General features: G+C 46.4%; 1 protein-coding gene across 1 annotated transcript; it reads right to left on the bottom strand.

Annotated features, from left to right (window-relative positions):
* Positions 1-2,233: 2,233 nt before the first annotated feature.
* CCIN (calicin) lies at positions 2,234-4,212 on the bottom strand. The gene has a single exon (XM_048851813.2). It carries the CDS (start codon positions 4,008-4,010, stop codon positions 2,235-2,237), a length of 1,776 nt encoding a protein of 591 aa, XP_048707770.1. The 5' UTR covers positions 4,011-4,212; the 3' UTR covers position 2,234.
* Between the last annotated feature and the right edge of the window lie 16,761 nt (positions 4,213-20,973).

Below are 20,973 nucleotides of genomic sequence, written 5' to 3'. Positions count from 1 at the left end.
AGAGCAAGTTACCTGTTTGCAGCCATACCTGAAGCACTTTTTCAAATAACTGAATGATCTCTTCCTCAGGGGAAAGGCTGCATTATAAAGAATAAAAGTACTACAACATGGAGGAACTCCACTGGGGAATGTAAGCAACTTCAAATTCCCATCTAAATAGACTTACTTTATTCCCATCCCCACAATAAGAAAGAATGCACAACACCAGTGAATCTAGAAATAGACAGTGACATGGAAATACTTCCTTATTGACGAGTTAGTGAATTAAATCTGGAAAAGATAACACTAAGGCCCCATTCAGCAAAGCACTTACATACATGCTTATCTTCACACATGTGAGTAGTCCTACTGATATCAGTGGCCTGAGTAACAACAGTGAAGACTGAAGTTCTCCAGCTAAAGGCTGGCCTGCCAACTTGCTTTAACCTTGACCTAAGTGGAAGAGCAATTCATTCTCCATAGTGTTCAGTTCTTGGGGTCTCTGCTGAAGCTGCTAAGGACAGTGCTGGTGGTTTCTGATGTAAGCACCTATCTATTAGTAACAGGACTGATACCTCAACTCATGTCACGTAATCCAGTGCCCAACTGGGAGAGAGTAAAGAATAAAACTCCATCTACATTGGGAAACTGGCCCATTCCTGCCAACATTTGTTCGCAATGGAACCCTCTGAACTGGTGATGAAAAAGGTTTTACTTCTAGTGTAGGTAGGATAAGAGCAATTTCAGCACCACTTGCTTTATTTGCATCTCTTTCAGGGTATGCCTTCACGGGAGCTGGAGGCGTAATTTCCAGCTCGAGGAGACATACCAGCTAAAACAGAAGTGTAGCCACAGCAGCAGGAGGAACTAGCCACCTTGCATCCGACGAAGTGAGCTGTAGCTCTCGAAAGCTTATGCTCAAATAAATTGGTTAGTCTCTAAGGTGCCACAAGTACTCCTTTTCTTCTTACATACCTAGGGTCTCAGATGGGATTGTACTTGGGACTGCTACACTTTTAGCGCATTAACTTGATCAGACCTAGCATGGGTATGTCTCCTCAAGCTGGAAATTACATGCCCTTAGTTTCAGCCTTATGTCCCCCTCAATAATGGAAGCAAAAATCCTCATCAATCCACCTACCATGCTCCTTCTAGGACTCTAAATAACCATTCCTGAGTCCATCAAGGCCTCAAATATTCTTGGTAAGTCTCAATCACACTTTCTGTAACTGTGAGGAAAACAGTTCTGTACCATCGACACTAGCCATGAAAGCATTATCAACATTCATTCGGGAAGATCCATTGCTGGCAGCCATCATCACTTTGTAGCATAGACGAGGCTCTTGAGTCACTTCAGGACCCTGGGTCAAGCTAACGACACACTCTATATCCCCTTACCACTCTCCGGCCACCACTGTATTTTTTAAACTCTGAGTTTTCCCTGACTACCCAACTCATATCAACTAAATATACCTCCTTTGAATATTAATGTATCTTCTAACCCCCAACCTGATCTTACTTCCATGTAATTCAATGGCTAAGCATAAGAACATAAGAACGGCCATACTGGGTCAGACCAAAGGTCCATCTAGCCCAGTATCCTGTCTTCTGACAGTGGCCAATGCCCCAGATGGAATGAACAGAACAAGTAATCATCAAGTGATACATACCCTGTCGCCCATTCCCACCTTCTGGCAAACAGGCTAGGAACACCATCCCTGCCCATCCTGGCTAATAGCCATTCATGGACCTATCCTCCATTAATTTATCTAGTTCTTTTTTGAAGCAACTATTGACTTCCATGCGAACAAGAGCAGGCCCTTGATTCGTAAATAGATGTAGATATCCTTTGTTGCACAGCATTCTTTTGAACCTGGCTAGACTCAAATATGGAATGCAACATGTGACTGAGACCCAAAATGAGGGGCACCCCAAAAATATTTATGCATGAAATTTACAACACTGCCAGACTCCTTCTTTCAGTTTAAGAATGCTTTCTATAATCTCAGGCACATGATTCTCTGTTGGTGAAATAAAGAATCTTCAAAGTGAAGGAACATCAAATTTGTAATTTTGAGATACAAATAAGTGACTATTCCTTGGAATGAGGAACCACTGATGGGCATGCTAAATAGTAACATCCACTGGAATCTGCTATGACATAAAGAAACAAAGTGAATTCATAATGTATCATTTGTTTGTATCAGTGATTCAATCATTCTTTATTGCTAGGAATTGTATTTGTTTTTTCCAAATTATCTTATTACAATTTTTCGGAGAATCTTGCAAGGTAGTTTAACTGTACAGCAAGCTGGGCAATCCAGAGCTTCTGGAGGATCAGACAAAACTTTCCATTCCCCTGTCTTTTGGTCTAACAGGTAGGCATTTGGATTGACAGAATAATCTTCAGGTCGCTTGTCACCTGCACAAATGATGCCTCCACACACGAACACCTTGTTGTCACCAATAGAACATACCGCATGAGACAAATCCAAAGTATAGTTATTTGGTAAGAGAGGCACAGTGTTCATGGACTTGTTGGCTTTAATCTTCTGCAGGTTTATGTTCAGACTTTGTTTGTGGCTCTGTATGCTCAGGATGTTGTCCTGTTGAAAAGACAACAGAGGTTTGTGATTGAATTCAATGGGAAAGGTGAGGTACTGTACCACTTCCCCTGTCTGAGTGTCAAAGCAATCCACCATCCCTACTCGGGAGAAACGCCCATTGACCAGGCATCTTCCCGTCACAATATAAATAGACTTGTCTTCCTTTGTGATCAATGCAGTTGCATCCATAGGAATGCTCATCTTCCCAGCCAGCGTCCACTTCTCTTTCCTCTCGTCATACTTGTAGATGTGAGAGACATATTTTCTTGGGGCTGTGCTGCCTCCTACGGAGTACACCACTCCCCCACATGTCACCATGGTATGGAAGACCAAACCTATGGGCAGATCAGGCAGTTTAGTCCAAGAGTTGTTATCTATATCGTACCTCCAGGCAGTCTTTAAGCCAGATATCTGCTCTGTTGTTCCTCCAGAGACGTAGATGTACCTCCCGACTGAAGTTGCACTGAGAGCGGCTGCTTTATATGGCATCTCTGTTAGTTTTAGCCACATGTTCTCCTCAATAATGTAAGCAAAAACCCCATCATTGAATCTACCGTGCTCTTTCTGGCCTCCTAAAATCACCACTGAGTCCATTAAGGCCCCCTTTCTTTGGAAAAGCAGCAGACTTTGAGGACTTTCTTGCTTTCTGTCACTCAAAATGGTCTCCATCTGAGCCAGGGGGCCAGAGTGACTCTCAAACAGCAGCACTTCGCGGCTGGCAGCTAGCAGCATCTTGGTTGAGACACCAGTTAAATGAATGTAGGGGAAGAACTTTTTGAAATACTTATCTCTTTCTCCCCTTTTGTGTTTCACCCACTGGAGCAGGGCAAGGAAGGCTTGATCCTCGTTCTGCACGTGAAGGTTCTCATCCCTTAGCAGCTTGCCAAAGATCTGGTGGGGGCAGCGCAGGAGGTCTGAAATTCCCTCTGTGCCCGACCAGTAGTAGAAGTTGTCACGGATACCAGCATAGGCACTGTTTGCCACCTCTTTCAGCTCATAAGTGTTGGCTAGGAACAGGTAGCACAGGCAGTTGTTCTTCTTAAGGGACCTTAGGAGGAAGTCAGAGCAGTGGGCTCTTAGAGACTCTGAGTTGAAGTAGTTAGCCCCCTTCAGCAACTCCTCCACATTCTTCTCAGACACCAACACCTTACCAGTGTAGAAATAGTCCAGCAGTTGCTCCACCAAGGTAGGGTTCAGGAAATTAGCATCGATGATGATAAAGAGCTCATCACCTAACTTCATGTCATTGCTTGAGATCAGATTCTTCACATGGGTAGACACAGCTGCCAAGACATTGAGGTGGGCAGAGAAGACCTGCTGGTCCACGCTGAGTACCACGTCGCAGAACTCTCTATTCTTTCTCTGTTTGTTGAGGGCCTGCAAGACCAAGCTGTTGTGGTTCTTTTCTGTGAACTGCATCCTCATGTTCTTAGTATGGTTAGGCAAGAAACAGGGATGAGAGTGCAAGCTGTAGGAGGACTACTTGTCAGGTGTTATGAAAGCCCCACTCGGTGACAGAGGAGTGATGTCATCAAGTATAGTGGCCAGGTCACAATTCAACACCTGTGACATGTAGAAAAAGAGTCTTTTAACAATCTGGCTAGCTGTGATACACAGAGAGTATGGATTGCTGTAGTAGCCAGGCATGGAGATAATAAAATAAGAGAGGCACAAGACAAACCAGGCTGGGCTCTTCTCTCACCTACCTGGGGTAAGAGCTATATATGTATTTATATAAAATCATTTTTGCCCCATTACTACGGCTACGTTAGGCGTTTGCAGGAACATGCATTTTGCACTGAGCTTTCAAGGTGGTGAGTCTGGAATGCATTCTGGTTTCCCCTGGTAGATTATTTCACTGTGTAGGGTCCAGTACCCAATTCACCCTGCCTTCAGCTGCCAATATTCTTACTCTAGGAGCATCCGTGTCCCCAAGGAGCACTGTGGTCTTATGAGCAGCTAACCTGGCCCGAGCCCATTAAAGATTTTGAGGTTTAGGACCGGATATTGAACTGGGCCCATTCCCAGAAGGGGAGTGTGGAACTCTGGTGTCGTGTGTTCCTTGCAACTCAGTAAGAGGCTGCTGCCAGGTGAAGAAGCTGGAGTTTTGGGTTGGCCCTCATTGATCACCCAAAGTGGAGGGAATTACAGTCACCCGATCTAGAGGTGACAAACATGGATTGTGAAAAGAAAAGGAGTACTTGTGGCACCTTAGAGACTAACCAATTTATTTGAGCATAAGCTTTCGTGAGCTACAGCTCACTTCATCGGATGTATACTGTGGAAAATACAGAAGACATTTTTATACACACAAACCATGAAAAAATGGGAGATTATCACTACAAAAGGTTTTCTCTCCCCCCACCCCACTCTCTTGCTGGTAATAGCTTATCTAAAGTGATCACTCTCCTTACAATGTGTATGATAATCACGGTGGATTGTGAGGTCTTTCTCTGATCCAAAGAGGTGAAGTCTCCTGGATCCGCAGAGGTGGAAGAAGGCATTCTTGGTATTGTTGTTACCTGGTTCCCAAGAAGCAGGGATGAGTCTTGCAGTACTCCAATGCTTCATGTTACCTGGGCAATCTTGACAGGTGCCTTTGATGGAGGACAGGGTGATATTCTTTTAAGATCCTCAGATCATTTACCTCTTCCTACCAGCTTTCACTTCTGTCTCACCTCGATTGAGCTTCAGTCAGGTGCTTGTGTCCTGTAGGTATTGTTATGTCTGTGTCTTATCTGTGGGCTTATCTCACATGGGCTTTGTGACACCAGCACTGCTGAGAATGAGCTGTAAAGCCTGTTGGTGACATCAGCACATTGACAGCCCTGGAGTCCATGATGCCTAATGATTTTTCCTAGGGTTGTTGAAAAGGAGGGGGCAGGACTGATCTCTGTGTGAGGGCTTGGAGACAAGGAGCTGTTGCCCATCTCTACTCTCTGATCTGTTGGAGAGAAGCAACTTTGAATTATGCTAATCACTCAGACAGGTGATGAAAGCAGGTCAGTAAGACCTTGCAGCTGATGCCTGTGACTCAGTCAAGAAGTATGAGCATGGAGGTTTCAGCTCCGTCCACCAGAACAAGGAGACCATAAGTGTGATGAAAGCCATTTCTGTACTGTGACCTGCTCTGAACCCTGCTTGTGAAGGTTCTTGGATACTGGCAAATGTACATTCTATTGGAGTCACATCATTGATAATGTCTGTATGATTTTACTTAGGTAGGGCAGGTGGTGAGCTGTGAGACTATTGTTGTCCAAAGATGGTTTCTGGAAAATTCGCTGGACTATTAGATGCTACAGGGATGTGGGCAGATGGCCTTCCCTGTTAAAATTTTGGACTTAGCTAGTTTTTGCTGGATTTCACCAGTTTTTGCTGGATTTCTGGAAGTCTTTCAGAGCTTCTAGTGTTACCAGGGTCCAGAGCGCTTGCTATCCCGGCATAGTTCTATTAACTTCAGTAGGATTATACTCCATAGTAAGCACTAGGCCTTGGAGTAAGTAGTTGCAGGACTGGGCCCTAATTTTGTCCATTCACATTTGGAATCAACGAGTCTGCTTACATGAGAACGGTGAGCAGGACATGTCCCAGTCTCTGTCATGAGGCTTCATACCTGCTGGAGAAGCTCACACGATTCATTGTTGTGTCTCTACAAAATAGTGGCTATTTTTAAAATAAGAGATCCATCAAGAAATGGATTTACAAAATAGACCAGGGGTGGCCAACCTGAGGCTCCAGAGCCACATGCGGCCCTTCAGAAGTTACTATGCGGCTCTTTGTATAGGCACCGGCTCCGGGGCTGGAGCTACAGGTGCCAACTTTCCAGTGTGAAGGGGGGTGCTCACTGCTCAACCCCTGGCTCTGCCCCAGGCCCTGCCCCCACTCTACCCCTTCCCGCCCCCTCCCCTGAGCCTGCCGTGCCCTCACTCCTCCCTCTCCCCCCCCCCCCCCCAGAGCCTCCTGCACACCACGAAACAGCTGATCGGGAGGTGCAGGGAGGCACTGATCGGCGGGGCTGCCAGTGGGCGGGAGGTGCTGGAAGTGGGGGGGGAACTCATGGGGGGCTGCTTACGTATTACTGTGGCTCTTTGGCAATGTACATTGGTAAATTCTGTCTCCTTCTCAGGCTCAGGTTGGCCACCCCTGAAATAGATAGATAGATAATTTAAAATTCCCTTCTGCTTTCTTTTTCTTTTTCCAGGATCTGGTCTCTTTCACACGTGATCTCTCTCTTCTTTCTCTGTTTTTGCCCCACCTCTTTCTTTCTTGGCTCTTCTTCCATGATAAAATGCCTACAGTTCTGAAATTCTAGAGAGTATGATCTAGCTGGAGCATGCTGAGTGCGGATGGAATTTTCAGAGAATTTGGCTTCTAAAATCTAAATCTGTAAAGAGCATGTGCAAACTGTGATTTTTCAAAGGCCACATTTGAGCAGATTTTCACAGGGGAAGCAAAAGTCACATCCCAGACACAAAGGCCACCTTCCTGTCAAATTTCAAGTTCCTTCTCCAAAACATGGTGTCACTAAATCATTTCAAAGGAAAGGTCCCCCAAAACTTTTAACGTAGGCTAAACATTATATTTTTCCCTAGCCTGAGTCTCAGAAACATCTGACCTATTTTGGCTAAAATTTTCCAAAAAAATTCAGCCTGAGGCAGACACCCAGCATGGAAAATTTCTGCCCAAATGGTTGAAATTTGGTAAAGTACCTGAAAACAGTCTTTGAATGGGAAGTGGCAGAGAAGCTGAATAGCAGGTGCCCCACCTAGAATTTCTAATGGGAAAAGGGAAGAAGGTCCAGGGGTTAGGGTGCTAACCTAGGATTTAGGAGAAATGGGGTCAAGTCCACAGGTTCCTTTATGTGACCTTAGCCAAATCACTTCGTGTGTCTGCCTCAGTTACCCATCTGTAACATAGCACCTGCCTAGGCACAGGGCTTTGTAAAGATAAATACACTATAGGATGTGAGGCACTCAGATTCCATGGCAATGGAGGCTTAGAATGTCTTGTTTTCCATTAAGTCTTAGGCTGTTGCTTACAGAATTACAGACTGTCTGGGTGAGGTGAAACCACCACCAGCCTCTAACAAGAGGGAAGAAAGGATGTATGGAACCTAATCGAAACTCAGGATTCTTGGCCTGACCACCACAGATGAGGAAGTCCTCTCCCCTGAGATGTGAGCTTGCAGGGCTGCAGTCTGATGGACTTAAGGGAAACACCTACGGATGTCAGACCTGAGCCGAATATAAGGGGGAAAAGAAGACTGAGGATGGGGGAATGAGTCCCAGGTACAGCTGCGCTGCTAGTGGTGTCAGGTAGGAAGCTAAATCCAAGACAGCCGCCTTGATCCTAGGCAATGATTCTCTGAGGCAATGTTCAAACAGGCTTTTGCAATAGGGGGGGAAAAAAGTCAAACTCAGCCTCACACTTTCCCCTCTAAGCAGTTAGAAAAGATTTGCAACTCCCATGAGACTGCAAAAGCCTGCACCTAACCATGTGTATCCATCAAAGGCTTTAGGAATCTTTGAATTGCTAGAAAGTATTAAGCTTTAAAAGAGCTCATTATTTGACTTGCAGTCAAACTGTACTAATAGAAATGCATAGAGTGAAACATGGACATTCTCATAGTCTCAAGTCACTCATTGGCAGAATTTGGGTGGGATCTAATGACAGGGACAATTTCCAGCTAGAACATGAAGGGGCAATATTGCCTGTGATTCTTGCACTGTTATCACTAAAGGTAAAGGCTTAAAAGTATATGTGTGTTCTTACTGAACAAAAAAAAATAGGCAATACATATTGAGTGAACACCTGGCCCACCTGAAGTCAATGGCAAAATTCCCATTGACTTCAATGGGGCCAGGATTTCACCCATTACATATAGTGTTCATCAAAAAACAATTGCACAATTGCTATTGCAAAGTACTTATTAGAGATTCTACAACTTGGAAGAGTTGAAAACTACTGGTTCTGGATCTCTGTAATTAATAGAAATCAGAAATTCATGTTCTTGAGGCATCTTTTACTTACGTACTTTACTGACAGGATTGGGCAGGAAACTTGCCTCAAGCACAGGGTGTGCGCTAGTTCTGTGGAGGTGTGAAGAACTTGGTGTATCTGTGTGGGAAGAACTTGGCATGTCTAATGATCCTCTAGGAAAGGAGGTACAGCATCCCCAGCCTGCCAAAGCCTTCCTGTCATGCAGTAGCACACAGATGGAATTGATTGCTAAGATGCCATGCAGTCGTCAATGTACTTGAAGGCGGATAGCTGCACATCTGGCAAGAAACAATGGAGAAGGACTTCATGGTGTATTAAAACTATGAAGTTGATACATATAGATTAGCTGTAGTGAGGACCAGTGGGTAGTTTTTATATGACGGAACCTAAACAAGAGACTAACCGTATCAGACAACTTCTTTGAGAAACTGCTCCAAATACCACAATGTTTAGAGCACGGTTCTGCTCCATCTTTATTAAATGGTGTTTAATAAAGGTGCTTTAATTAGTTGCTCTGTTAATCAATTAATTTGTGTTGAGTCCCTCAGTGTAATTATTTACATAGTTCCAAGCATACTTTGTATTAAGTTTACATTTATAAATGGTTTCTATAGAATTAAATGATTAAAAGATGTTTTAATAAATGGTTAATCAATTGTTATAGAGTCAAACACATCAATAGGTTGCTTATAACCATCTATAATCCTTTCAAATGATGGGCTTATAACCATTTATAATACGTTACTCACATCTGTAACATGCTTAAAACATTTATTAGTATTTTACTAACCCTCTATGAACTATTTATAAATGTAACCTTAATATACAGTTTTCAGAGTAGCAGCCGTGTTAGTCTGTATCTGCAAAAAGAAAAGGAGGACTTGTGGCACCTTAGAGACTAACCAATTTATTTGAGCATAAGCTTCCGTGAGCTACAGCTCACTTCATCGGATGCATTCAGTGGGGAGATTTATATACACAGAGAACATGAAACAATGGGTGTTACCATATACACTGTAACGAGAGTGATCACTTAAGGTGAGCTATTACCAGCAAGGGGGGAGGGGGGAGAACCTTTTGTAGTGATAATCAAGGTGGGCCATTTCCAGCAGTTGACAAGAACGTCTGAGGAAGAGCGGGGGGGGGGGGGAGGGGGGAGGAGGAGTGGGGGAATAAACATGGGGACATAGTTTTACTTTGTGTAATGACCCATCCACTCCCAGTCTTTATTCAAGCCTAAGTTAATTGTATCCAGTTTGCAAATTAATTCCAATTCAGCAGTCTCTCATTGGAGAGTTTTTGTTTTTGAAGTTTTTTTTGTTGAAGAATTGCCACTTTTAGGTCTGTAATTGAGTGACCAAAGAGACTGAAGTGTTCTCCAACTGGTTTTTGAATGTTATAATTCTTGACGTCTGATTTGTGTCCATTTATTCTTTTACGTAGAGACTGTCCGGTTTGGCCAATGTACATGGCAGAGGGGCATTGCTGGCACATATCACATTGGTAGATGTGCAGGTGAACCAGCCTCTGATAGTGTGGCTGATGTGATTAGGCCCTATGATGGTGTCCCGTGAATAGATATGTGGACATGGCTGGCAACAGGTTTTGTTGCAAGGATAGGTTCCTGGGTTAGTGGTTCTGCTGTGTGGTGTGTGGTTGCAGGTGAGTATTTGCTTCAGGTTGGGGGGCTGTCTGTAAGCAAGGACTGGCCTGTCTCCCAAGATCTGTGAGAGTAATGGGTCGTCCTTCAGGATAGGTTGTAGATCCTTGATGATGCGTTGGAGAGGTTTTAGTTGGGGGCTGAAGGTGATGGCTAGTGGCGTTCTGTTATTTTCTTTGTTGGGCTGTATTTTCCACTGATTAGTCTCTATGGTGCCACTAGTACTCCTTTTCTTTCTAGGAAACTGATTTCCTTTTAAAATTAGCATATTGCCACCTACTGGAACAAGGAGGAAAACAATCAAAACCAGGAAATAAGGTGTACATTTTTAATAGTGGGGCAATATTTTCCCCTGGGTTTTAAAAAAAGCAATCTGAAAAAACAGAAATTCCATCACTTGGCACCATGTTGACACCCAGATGGCTCATCAGCAGGATTAGGACCTAGAAATCCACTGCACAGACCTATGCCACTTGAGCTGACAGACTGATACCAGTAGCCATCATCCTCTATGAGGGCCAGGCACTGACTCGAGGGAGATGAGGCACATGGTTTGTCAGTGAGTTTCATAGCTATTTGCTGACAGCAGAGGAATGGTGAGACTCAGAATCCTGGTTCTCCTCCAGGTTGTGTGAGAAATGAGCTATAGTGGTTACAGACCCTTCTGCCACTGGTGGAGCAGTTCATAGGACGGTGGGAGCTGCTTGTGGGATGCAGAGCAGTTCGTGGGACGGCGGGAGCTGCTTGTGGGCCATGGAGTGGAGCAAAGCAGTTCGTGGGGCGGCTGGCAGAGCGGAGCGAAGGCCTATGGAGCTGTGGGGCGGTCAGCTTCAGATCATGTAAGGTGCCCCTTACCTCTCTCTCTCTCTCCCCCCCCCCCCCCCATCTCCACCCAGGTTGGGAGGTAAAGCTCTGCAGATAAACTTTCCAACTCTGGGGCTGCCCTGACCAGGGACAGAGACTTTTGGGTCATTGGACTTTTGGGAGGGAGGGATAGCTCAGTGCTTTGAGCATTGCCCTGCTAAACCCAGGGTTGTGAGTTCAATCCTTGAGGGGGCCATTTAGGGATCTGGGGCAAAAATTGGGGATTGGTCCTGCTTTGAGCAGGGGGTTGGACTAGGTGACCTCCTGAGGTCCCTTCCAACCCTGATATTCTATGATTCTATGATTGATTCTATGATCCCCACAAGCCTGACCCTTTCAGCCCCATCCCCTCTAGTCTGTCCTTCTCCCAGTCCCAGCCTCCCCCCATCCCACACTTGATTCCATGTCCCAAGTTCAGTCTCCCCTTTACCCCACCTCGGTTCTTTGGCCCAGTCTCTCTATATCCCTACTCCATGCAGGGCCTTAGGTGCTTTGTTGCCCAGGGCAGAAAAGTTTTCAGCCCTGCCCTCTACCACCAAAAAGGCCTCCTCCTCCTCCCCCTCCCCCAAACACCCCACCTTGTTGATGATTTGGTGCTCCCAAATGCTGGCTCCCTGATTGCCTGCCCCTATGGCCAGCCCTGTCATGGGTCCAATCTCCCCTCACCCCTCCCCAGAGCCATCCCTTGGGTAGGGCAAATCAGGGCAACCATTCTGAGCCCCTTGCTTTGGGGGGCACTGTGGGCCGGTGCGATTGGCCAGCACGGTTGGTCCCAGAAGAGACGAATCTGTCACTTCCGCCCTGGGCCCCCCTAGGGATGGCCCTGCCCCTCCCTGGCTATTTGTCCTAGGCCCAGTCTCCCCCATCACCACTCAGTGCCACATACCATCCCAGTCACCCAGCATTTTCACATGCCAGTCCCCACGCCACCACCTCATCTGAGTCACAGTCCCTCCCCCTCAGCTTCATGTCCCAGTCCCTGTCCCCCGGTTCCTCCTTCTGCTTGTTACTGCCTGGGCTGTGGGCACCAAGGTCTCCTTGTGTCCAGCACCACAGTAACTCCTGGCTGTAGAGGAACTTCAGGGAAAGTCCTACTCCACCGCCACAGTCCAAGGCACCGGGGAGCTGTGATGGGATGGAGCATGCTCAGTGCAGATGGGGGAGAATTTAGCTGTCAAACTCTAACAGGTCTCTGCTGAGCATGTGCAAACTGAGATTTTTCAGAGACTCAAAACTTGGCCAGATTTGAGCAGTTTTGCATAGGAAAAGCAAAAAGCACACCCCTGACCTGAAAGTGACGCGCCAGCCAATTTTCAAGTCTCTGCTTGAAAGCATGGAAGTGCTATAGTTTCTCAATGAAACAACTGTAAGAATTTTTTAACATAGGCAAAATAATGTATTTTTCCTAATCTTGTTCTAAGAAATGGCTGGTTTTTACTGTTACTTCTGAAAAATAATTGAGCCTGAGGCAGACACCCAGCCTGGGAAATTTCAGCCCAAACAGATAAAGTTTAACAACTGAAAACAGGGTCTTTTAAGAAAAGTGTCAGGCAACCTTAACTATGGGCAGAGCTGTCTGGCTGTCTATAATGTGTGTGAAAGGTGACAAATTAACATCCCTGAAGAATAAATGCTTCTATCTGGGTCTGATCTTGAGAGGTACTGACAGGGTCATCCTTACCCAAATGCAAAGTACGTAGCTGCGTAGGGCACCAGGAAATTTGGGGCACCACATTTCCTGCTGCCCTATGCAGCTGCATGCTGCTCCAGGACCCTGCCCCGCCTCTTCCCGCCCCTGCCTTGCCCCCACTCCACCCCTTCCCCAAAGCCCCTGCTCTGCCCTAGCCCTGCCTCTTCCCGCCCCTTTCCCTCAGGACTGCAGCAGGGGTCGGGCACCCTGCACTCACCGGATGGCGGTAAATGGAAGAGCGACCTGGCCCCAGCCTGATCCGTGCTGCCGGCTTCCAGCCGCTCCGCCGGTGAGTGCTGGGGGGCGGTTCCCTCCTGCCCCCAGTCCCAAGGCTGGGAGCCGGGGAATCAGAGCAGAGCGGGCTGGGGCCAGGTCACTCCACTTCCCACCGCCCCGTGAGCGCGGGGTCAGGCCCGCCCTGCAATCACCGGGAGGCAGGAAGTGGAGTGACCCGGTCCCAACCCACTCCGCCGGCTCCTGCTGGGGGGCGAGGTTTCCCCTGTCACAGAGTGTGGGGGAGTCAGAGCCCTGCACCCCACACTTCCTGTGATTCACTGCGACTCTCAGCCAGCCAGCAAAATGGAAGGTTTATTAGACAACAGGAACACAGTCCAAATCAGAACGTGTAGGTACAGACAACAGGACACCCTCAGTCAGGTCCATCTGGGGGGCAGGAAGCTTAGACCCCAGCCCTGGGGTTCCCTCTGTTTCCCCAGTCCACTTCCAAACTCAAAAGCCCCTCCAGCAGTCTCCCCCAGCCTCCTCCTCCAGCCTTTGTCCAACTTCCTGGGCAAAAGGTGTCACCTGCCTCCCTCCCCCGCATCCTGGGCTCAGGTATCGTCCCTCCAGTGAAGCCACCCCCATTACCAATGCAGACAGTCCCAGTAAAACTCCCCAGCAACATCCCCAGGTCAATCCTCCCCACTACCTGCTCCGTCACACCCTCCAAGCCTGCTCCTGCCTCCCCGTGGAGGCCTGGGACCAGCCCCCCCACGGAAGCCTGGGACCAGCCCCATGCCACTGTGCGGGGGAGCTGTGTAGGGCACCAAAATGGCTAGGGACGGCCCTGGGTACTGAACATCCTCATTTCCAGCTGACTTTAATGGGAGTTGAAGGTGCTCAGCTTTTTGTAGGATCTGCCCCTATATCCAGAGACTCTGAGCAATACGTGCAGTGGCAATGCAAGCTGCTCCATGAACACAATTTGGAAAGCAAAATGTTTTCCAACCTGGCCCCATATCACTATTTCCAGGATCAGCCTCACTATGAACATCAGGTGAAAGCTCTCAACAGCCACTCCATGGTGTGCCCTTATTTCCACCCTAAAGGCCTGATCTGACCCCCAGAGAAAACAGTGGGAGTCTTTTCAGTTACGTCAGTGGTTATTGGATTGGGGCTTACATAAGTGAATTACATTTGGCCCTTTCCAGTATGAACCCTTTGCTCAGTGAGATATCAGAAACCTTCAACGTTATTTTCCTGGTTAGTTCTTTTAGAACGTAGGGACCTAATTCACCTGGACCTCTCAGTACTTTGCCAACCTTTAATGACGCTAATTGCTTAAGTGGACAAGTGTAACTAACAGTTTTAACAGTGTACACCAGCCAGCTCAGCTACTGTCCCTGTGGAGCACCTCCCTCTGCCCACACACCTGTCAGCCACACCCAGAACATCACTGAATTTTTCTCTTCTTTCTAGTCAGCTTTTAAATTTTTTTTAGTCAAGATTTCACTGCACTTGCCTGCACTGGTTCATCACCCCCCTGCTACACTTCACCAGCAGTTTGTGTCAGGCAGCAGCTCTTGTCTGTGGCTCCGCATCCCGATGTTCTCATTTACTTATCACAGAGGGGAGTACATTAACTACCTCGTTAAGGTCAATTAATAAATCTTCCAAATTTTCATTAGAAGGAGAGAGCAGCAGTAAGTAATTGTATGCTGGGGGGTTCTACTGCTTGAAATGTGGCTACTATCACACATCTCCCAGTACTGCCGACTCCAAGCCTTTGAAAAGTATGAGTCAGATCTCAAAAAATTAGGAGCTTTTTTGAAAAAAAAGTCATGTTGTTTCTCATGTGCTTTCCAGCTTTTTTCACCTAGGGAAGCCTCACACCCTCAATTTGTGTATGACCGTCTCAGGTTCAAAATTCAAGCTTCAATACTTTCTCAAAAAGGCAGACGTCCCCATTGCACCCGCTGAGAGGACTGTGCTTACTTTCTGTATCCTCTGGGTATGGAGGGTTGCCAACCTTACAGGATTTTCCTGGTGTCTCCAGAAATTAAAGATTAATCTTTAATTAAAGATTATGTCATGTGATGAAACCTCCAGGAATATGTCCAAACAAAACTGGCAACTCTGGGGAGCTGCCATTCTATGCCCTTCCTCCCACTCCCTCTCTAGACAAGGCAGGAAGCTTCCCATTCACATTCACCTGCCATGTTCCCCAACATGTTTCCCCATGTTCCCTTATTCCCTACTACTTCCTACATTCACCTACCCCCATGTTTCCTTCCTTCCCCCTCACATTCCCCTACCCATCACTCTCTGCCATGCCATATTCCCCTGCAACCCTTCTCAGTCTGCTCCCCACATTCCCCTGTACCCCTCAGCCTGCCTCCCGCTCCCCACATTCCCCTGCACTCCTCAGCTTGCCTCCCACTCCCCACATTCCCCTCTGCCTCCTGCTATCCAAACTCTGACTGGGATACATTCCTGCCTAGTTTCCTAACACATTCCACTTCCTGGCAACTCATTCTTGGCACCTCCACATTCTCCTGTTCCCTACCTGGCCCTCACAGGTGACTAAAAAGCCACCATGTTCCCTGAAGCCAGCCTGGGTCCCACCCTACAGTGAAAACAATGGGAGATGGAGGCCATCTCTGCTGGGAACAGCTTTGCTTTCCCCTGAAAGGTCAAAGGGACAGGGCAGCCATCTTGGCCGTCCTCAGGGATAGACTGTGGCTTTAGTTCCACAGGTAGGAATAGAGGAACTACACACTATTACTACACTACACACTGAAGAAATTCATGAGAACCCTTGAAAAAATAATACTGCAAGATTCACTGTTGTGTCTTTTGCTCTTTACATAATAAACATGCTATAAAGGAATTACACGGGTAGTGCAGGGTCCAGATAACTGTGTTCACTGAATGTACGCATCATGCAAGGTCTCACTGCATATACACACTGCTGCTCTGGCTGGTTCTGGCAGCTTCTAAAACATGCAAAAAATGGTGAGGCTCACAAACTATTTAAATGGCTACTACCCTATTCTTACACACTATATTCCCAATAAAATCATGAAAGTTGGCTACATTGGGGTGCTGAACCTTTACACAGCAAGAGTTTCTCCGTTTATGCCACTTCCACCTCTATAAGCCAAATTCATCTCTGGTTTAAGTAGGCACAACTCCTGTTGATTTCATTGGAAGTTGCACCTGCTTAATTTGGTCCTGTATATTTTAAAGTTCTCAAGGTAACATAGACTCCAAGATCCCTTTTACATTGCTGATATAATGCAGCCTGTTGAAGGCTGAACAGTTTGGGCAACATACTCACCTATGCCCCATTATCAACATACAAAAGTGTAATGTATAACACAAGCTTAATTTTATATTCAACAGCACTACACTTTAAAGCAGAAATCCCCAATCTGTGCAGCATGCTCCCACAGGGAGGCGCGGAGGAACATCTGGGAAGGGCGTGGCTGGGGCCCGGGTAGAATAACCAGATGTCCCAATTTTACAGGGACAGTCCCGATATTTGGGGCTTTGTGTTATATAGGTACCTATTACCCCTAACCTCCTGTCTCGATTTTTCATACTTGCTGTCTGATCACAGTAGGCCTGGACCAGCCCCCAAGGGGTCGGGGAGGGAGCACCACACAGCTCCGCTCCTGGCCCCGGCTGCTGGTCCCATGCCCAGGGTCCTGGCTGCTGGTCCTGCTTCTGGGGCTCCAATCCCAGCCGTAGCTGTCGGCCCTGTGCCCAAGGTCCTGGCTGCTGGCCCTACACCTGTGGTTCCGACCTCCGGCCCTGCTCCCGGGGTCCTGGCTGCCTGCCCGCCCCACACCTGTGGTTCCGACTGCTGGCCCTGCTCCCGGGGTCCTGGCTGCCTGCCCCACGCCTATGGTTCCGACTGCTGGCCCCACTCCCGGGGTCCTGGCTGCCTGCCCCACGCCTGGAGATCTGGCTGCCAGCCCCGCTCCTGGGGTTCTGCTTCCGGTCGCAGCTGCCAGCCCTGTCCCTGCACCTGGGACACCGGCTGCTGGCCTCAGCCCCTTGCCGAGGCTTGGCTCCTGCCCCTGCCTCCAGCTATGGCCCCAGCCCTCTTACCCCTGTCTGCGTACCCCATCCCAGAGCCATCGCCCTGCTCCTGGCCCCACCTCCGGAGGGCAGGGAAGGTGCAGATGGGCGGCCGGGGGGGGGGGGGGGGGCACAAGGTAAAAAGTTTGGGAACCACTGCTTTAAAGAATAGTAATTCTGTATACATAACAGAAACAAGTAGAGGTAACATAAATCCAGATGAACCACACTATAAACTTTGCCCTGTTAATTTTAGTTAGGATCTGATTCCACCACACTTCCTTTTAGTACCTTACTCTATGAATACTTAAGGCTATGTCTACACTACGCACCTTTTAGTGACACAGGTGTGTTGCTACAGCTGTGCCACTACAAAGGTGCACAATATAGCTGCAGTTTGTCGGCAGGAGAGAGCTCCTTTGTTGGCAGGAGAAAGCCGGCAGCTTTTTGTCGGTAAAACTTTTGTTGTTCGGTGGTGTGTTTGCTTTTTTCACACCCCTGAACGAAAAAAATTTTACCGACAAAAGTGCAGCGTAGACAAAGCCTGAGTTCACACAAAGATAGTTGTGCTTCAAGGTAATGTGTTGCTGGATACACAGAGCACTTGTCTCTCCAGAGCTGTCAATACAGCACTTTTCACCAACACTCCATTAATACACTTAAAACAGATTTCAAGAGGGGTAGCCATGTTAGTCTGTATCAACAAAAACAACGCAGAATCCTTGTGGCACCTTAGAGAGTAACAAATTTATTTGGGCATAAGCTTTCGTGGGCTATAACCCACTTCATCAGAGGCATGGAGTGGAAAATACAGTAGGCAGGTATAAATACACAGCACATGAAAAAATGGGAGTTGCCTTACTGAGTGGGGGGGTCAGTGCTGACGAGGCCAATTCACATCCACATCCACCCTAATTGAATTGGCAAATTGTGATCAATGACACATTCATTTTTCCTGAGGTTAAAATGCATTAAATGCCAGTAAAACACTACCACATCCAACAAAAGCAAACATACTGCTCATTATTTCTCTTAACACAGCTGACCTGAATAACAGACATGTATTGACGAGAAACCTGCTGTACATATATAACAATTAGCTTCTTATCTCACTAATTCAAATGCCTATCACAATGTCATCATTCTTTGGGTGGAAAGTAAGTTAGACATTAGTATGTTTCTCTTGCTACATTTTGAATGGTGAAGCCTCATGGAAGAGGAGTATTTTTCTTACATCACCTTTGCTTCTGAAATAAAACCTTCAAACATTGGTAGAAAAGAGATTTGGTACTAAATCTGCAAATAAAGAGTCCAGCCTGGAATTACTGGACCTAAAATACTTTGAGACATGCAGGAGCAGAGTAAAATGGAACAGGGCCCAGCTCCATCAGTACGTTAGGCTGCCTTACACTCCTTCCCCTCCCAATTCACCCAGCTGGAAAAACTACACGAAGTTCAAGGCAGTGGAGAATCAGGCCCAGATGAAGAGGGTAGGTCAGGGCTGCAAAAAACAAAAAGCCAGAAGGAGCTTTCACCCCATCCTCTTTCTGAGGAGATGGAAGAGTTCTGCAATTATATATATATATATATAAAGTATATATACACACACACACACACACACACTAATGAGTAAGGCTGCAAGTTTGTCACGGAGGTCACAGATTCCATGACTTTCCGTGACTTCTGTAGCAGCCAGTGCGTCTGGCCTGGGGGCAGCTCAGGCAGCCCCTGTGCCAGTCGCATCATCCACTGCTGGGCAATCTCAGGCCTGCCCCCGCCAGCAGCAGAGTTGGGATGGGGTGAGGTGGGCTCTGGGTGGCGCTTACCTGGGGGGCTCCCTGGAAGTGGCTACATCCCCCCTGCTCAGCTCCTAGGTGGAGGCATGGCCACACGCTGCTGCCCACCCAGCACCCGTGGTGCCCCCGCCTCCCCCGAACTTCCCAAGGGTTATATAGTAGAAGTCATGGACAGGTCACAGGCTGTGAATTTTTATTTACTGCCCGTGACTTTTAGTAAAAATACCCATGACTAAAACGTAGCCTTACTGATGGGTAAGCACTGAGTCCATTGTGCAATGGGAGCATATCAGAAAGCCAACCTGAAGTGGTGGTACACATATCTTTGTGTGCAGGACAGGCAGCCTTAACTCTACTGCTGAGCTGTGAAAAATAAAATAAAAATATAATATAAATGATCCAAATTGCTGATAGATATTGCAGCAACTGACGTACCAGAACAGACCAGTCTGTCTAGCCAGGTAACCTACCACGCAGTGGCTAGATGCTAAAGAGTAAGCTTATTGTTTTTGATCATTTTTACTGCATTTGTCCTGCCAATAAGGGGTTATGGTGAATAGGATCAAATGCTGATGTCATTAAAAATGTATCTAGTAGATGCTTAAAGCTGAGCTGGTATAACTGCTATTTTTCACTTGATTCATGACTAAACCCTTTTGTTTTCAGTTTAAACCGATCTTTACGGGAAAAAATTCTGGGTTTTACAAAAAGTAGTATTCATTTTTTTCTGATTTTCACCCTACTTTTGTATAATTCAAATATATAAAAAATAAGTTGTTTTATTAGAATACAATACATTGCATGAGATATATGTATTACAATACATTAGTCTGTGTGTATATGCAAAGCTGCCTGTTGAAGTAAGGCTATGTATTAGTCTAGAAGATACACGCGATAAACAAACAGGCTCGCATGCAAACTCTGAAGTGTGTGCGCTTCTGAACGTACTGATGAATCTCACGCCCACCACGTACACATTTCAAGCTGTTAGCAGATAAGTTTAAAGATTTGACACACTAAAATGGGAAGAAAAATGAAAATCTGTCCTTCTGTCCACCAAAATAAACCCCGATATTTATCCAGAACAATTATTAATACTTTTTGCACTGATTTTCAGCAGTTTTTGTTGTTGTAATAATAAATTCTGATAAATTCCTGGGAAAAATTAAATAAAACACAAACCGAAAACAAAGGCCTTATTCATGACTGACAAGATATTTGAAATTTCAGAAACGTACGATATGAAGAATCTTATCTAATATTTCTAAGGTTTTAGGTTCCAGCAACAACCCATCTGTTTTAAACCATGCTTTGTCAAGACTGAAGTGTGATGTTTGGGGTAGAAAGATATGTATGGGAGTGTGCCATCTATGTATCAGAAGATCCCCATCTATTAGCTTGTTTGAACTAACTGCAAATATCTTTAGGAAGTGCAGATAGATCGCAAGAGGTTCAATTACCAAAGTGTGTGTGTGTGTGTGTGTATGTTGGAGGGGGGTTTAAAAAAATTCCAATGTAATGTTTCCATTCATATTATTTCATATAATTGTATCATGCCCCTCTTATTAACAATTCTGTCCCCGTTAGCTAACAATTCTGATTATGACATGTGAGCCAGAAAAGAATCCAGATGGCTCTCCCATAGCTGTATCACCTTTGCAGGAGAAAGTAGTAACGTTGTCCTTTTGTGACTAAAGTAAGCAGCCAGGACTCTCAACACGTACTGGGAGTGGGGCTGGTGAGTTAGAGGACACCATTTCAATAGTCACTCGCCTGAGTACAAATAGTTCCCTCCCCCATCCTCCAAAGGAACTCGACAATGGGAGGCGAGGCTAAGAGTGGGGACCAAGTGGAGGGTGGGTGAGGCATTAAGTGTTTAAATTGCCTGGCTCACTGGTGGTGTCAATATTGTCAACCGCAAACATTAAAAATCATGTCAGCCTCCCTCCTCCCAGGAAAACATGAGACTGGCTTTGAAAAATCATCCATTGCTGCATGAAGGGTAATCCTTGCTACCATGGAAGTCACATCCCTATACACCAACATCCCTCACAATGACAGTGTAGCTGCCTG

Source organism: Caretta caretta, chromosome 5, assembly GCF_965140235.1.
Source record: "Caretta caretta isolate rCarCar2 chromosome 5, rCarCar1.hap1, whole genome shotgun sequence".
NCBI classification, from domain to species: domain Eukaryota; kingdom Metazoa; phylum Chordata; order Testudines; family Cheloniidae; genus Caretta; species Caretta caretta.
This window is presented reverse-complemented; position numbering and strand designations above follow the sequence as displayed.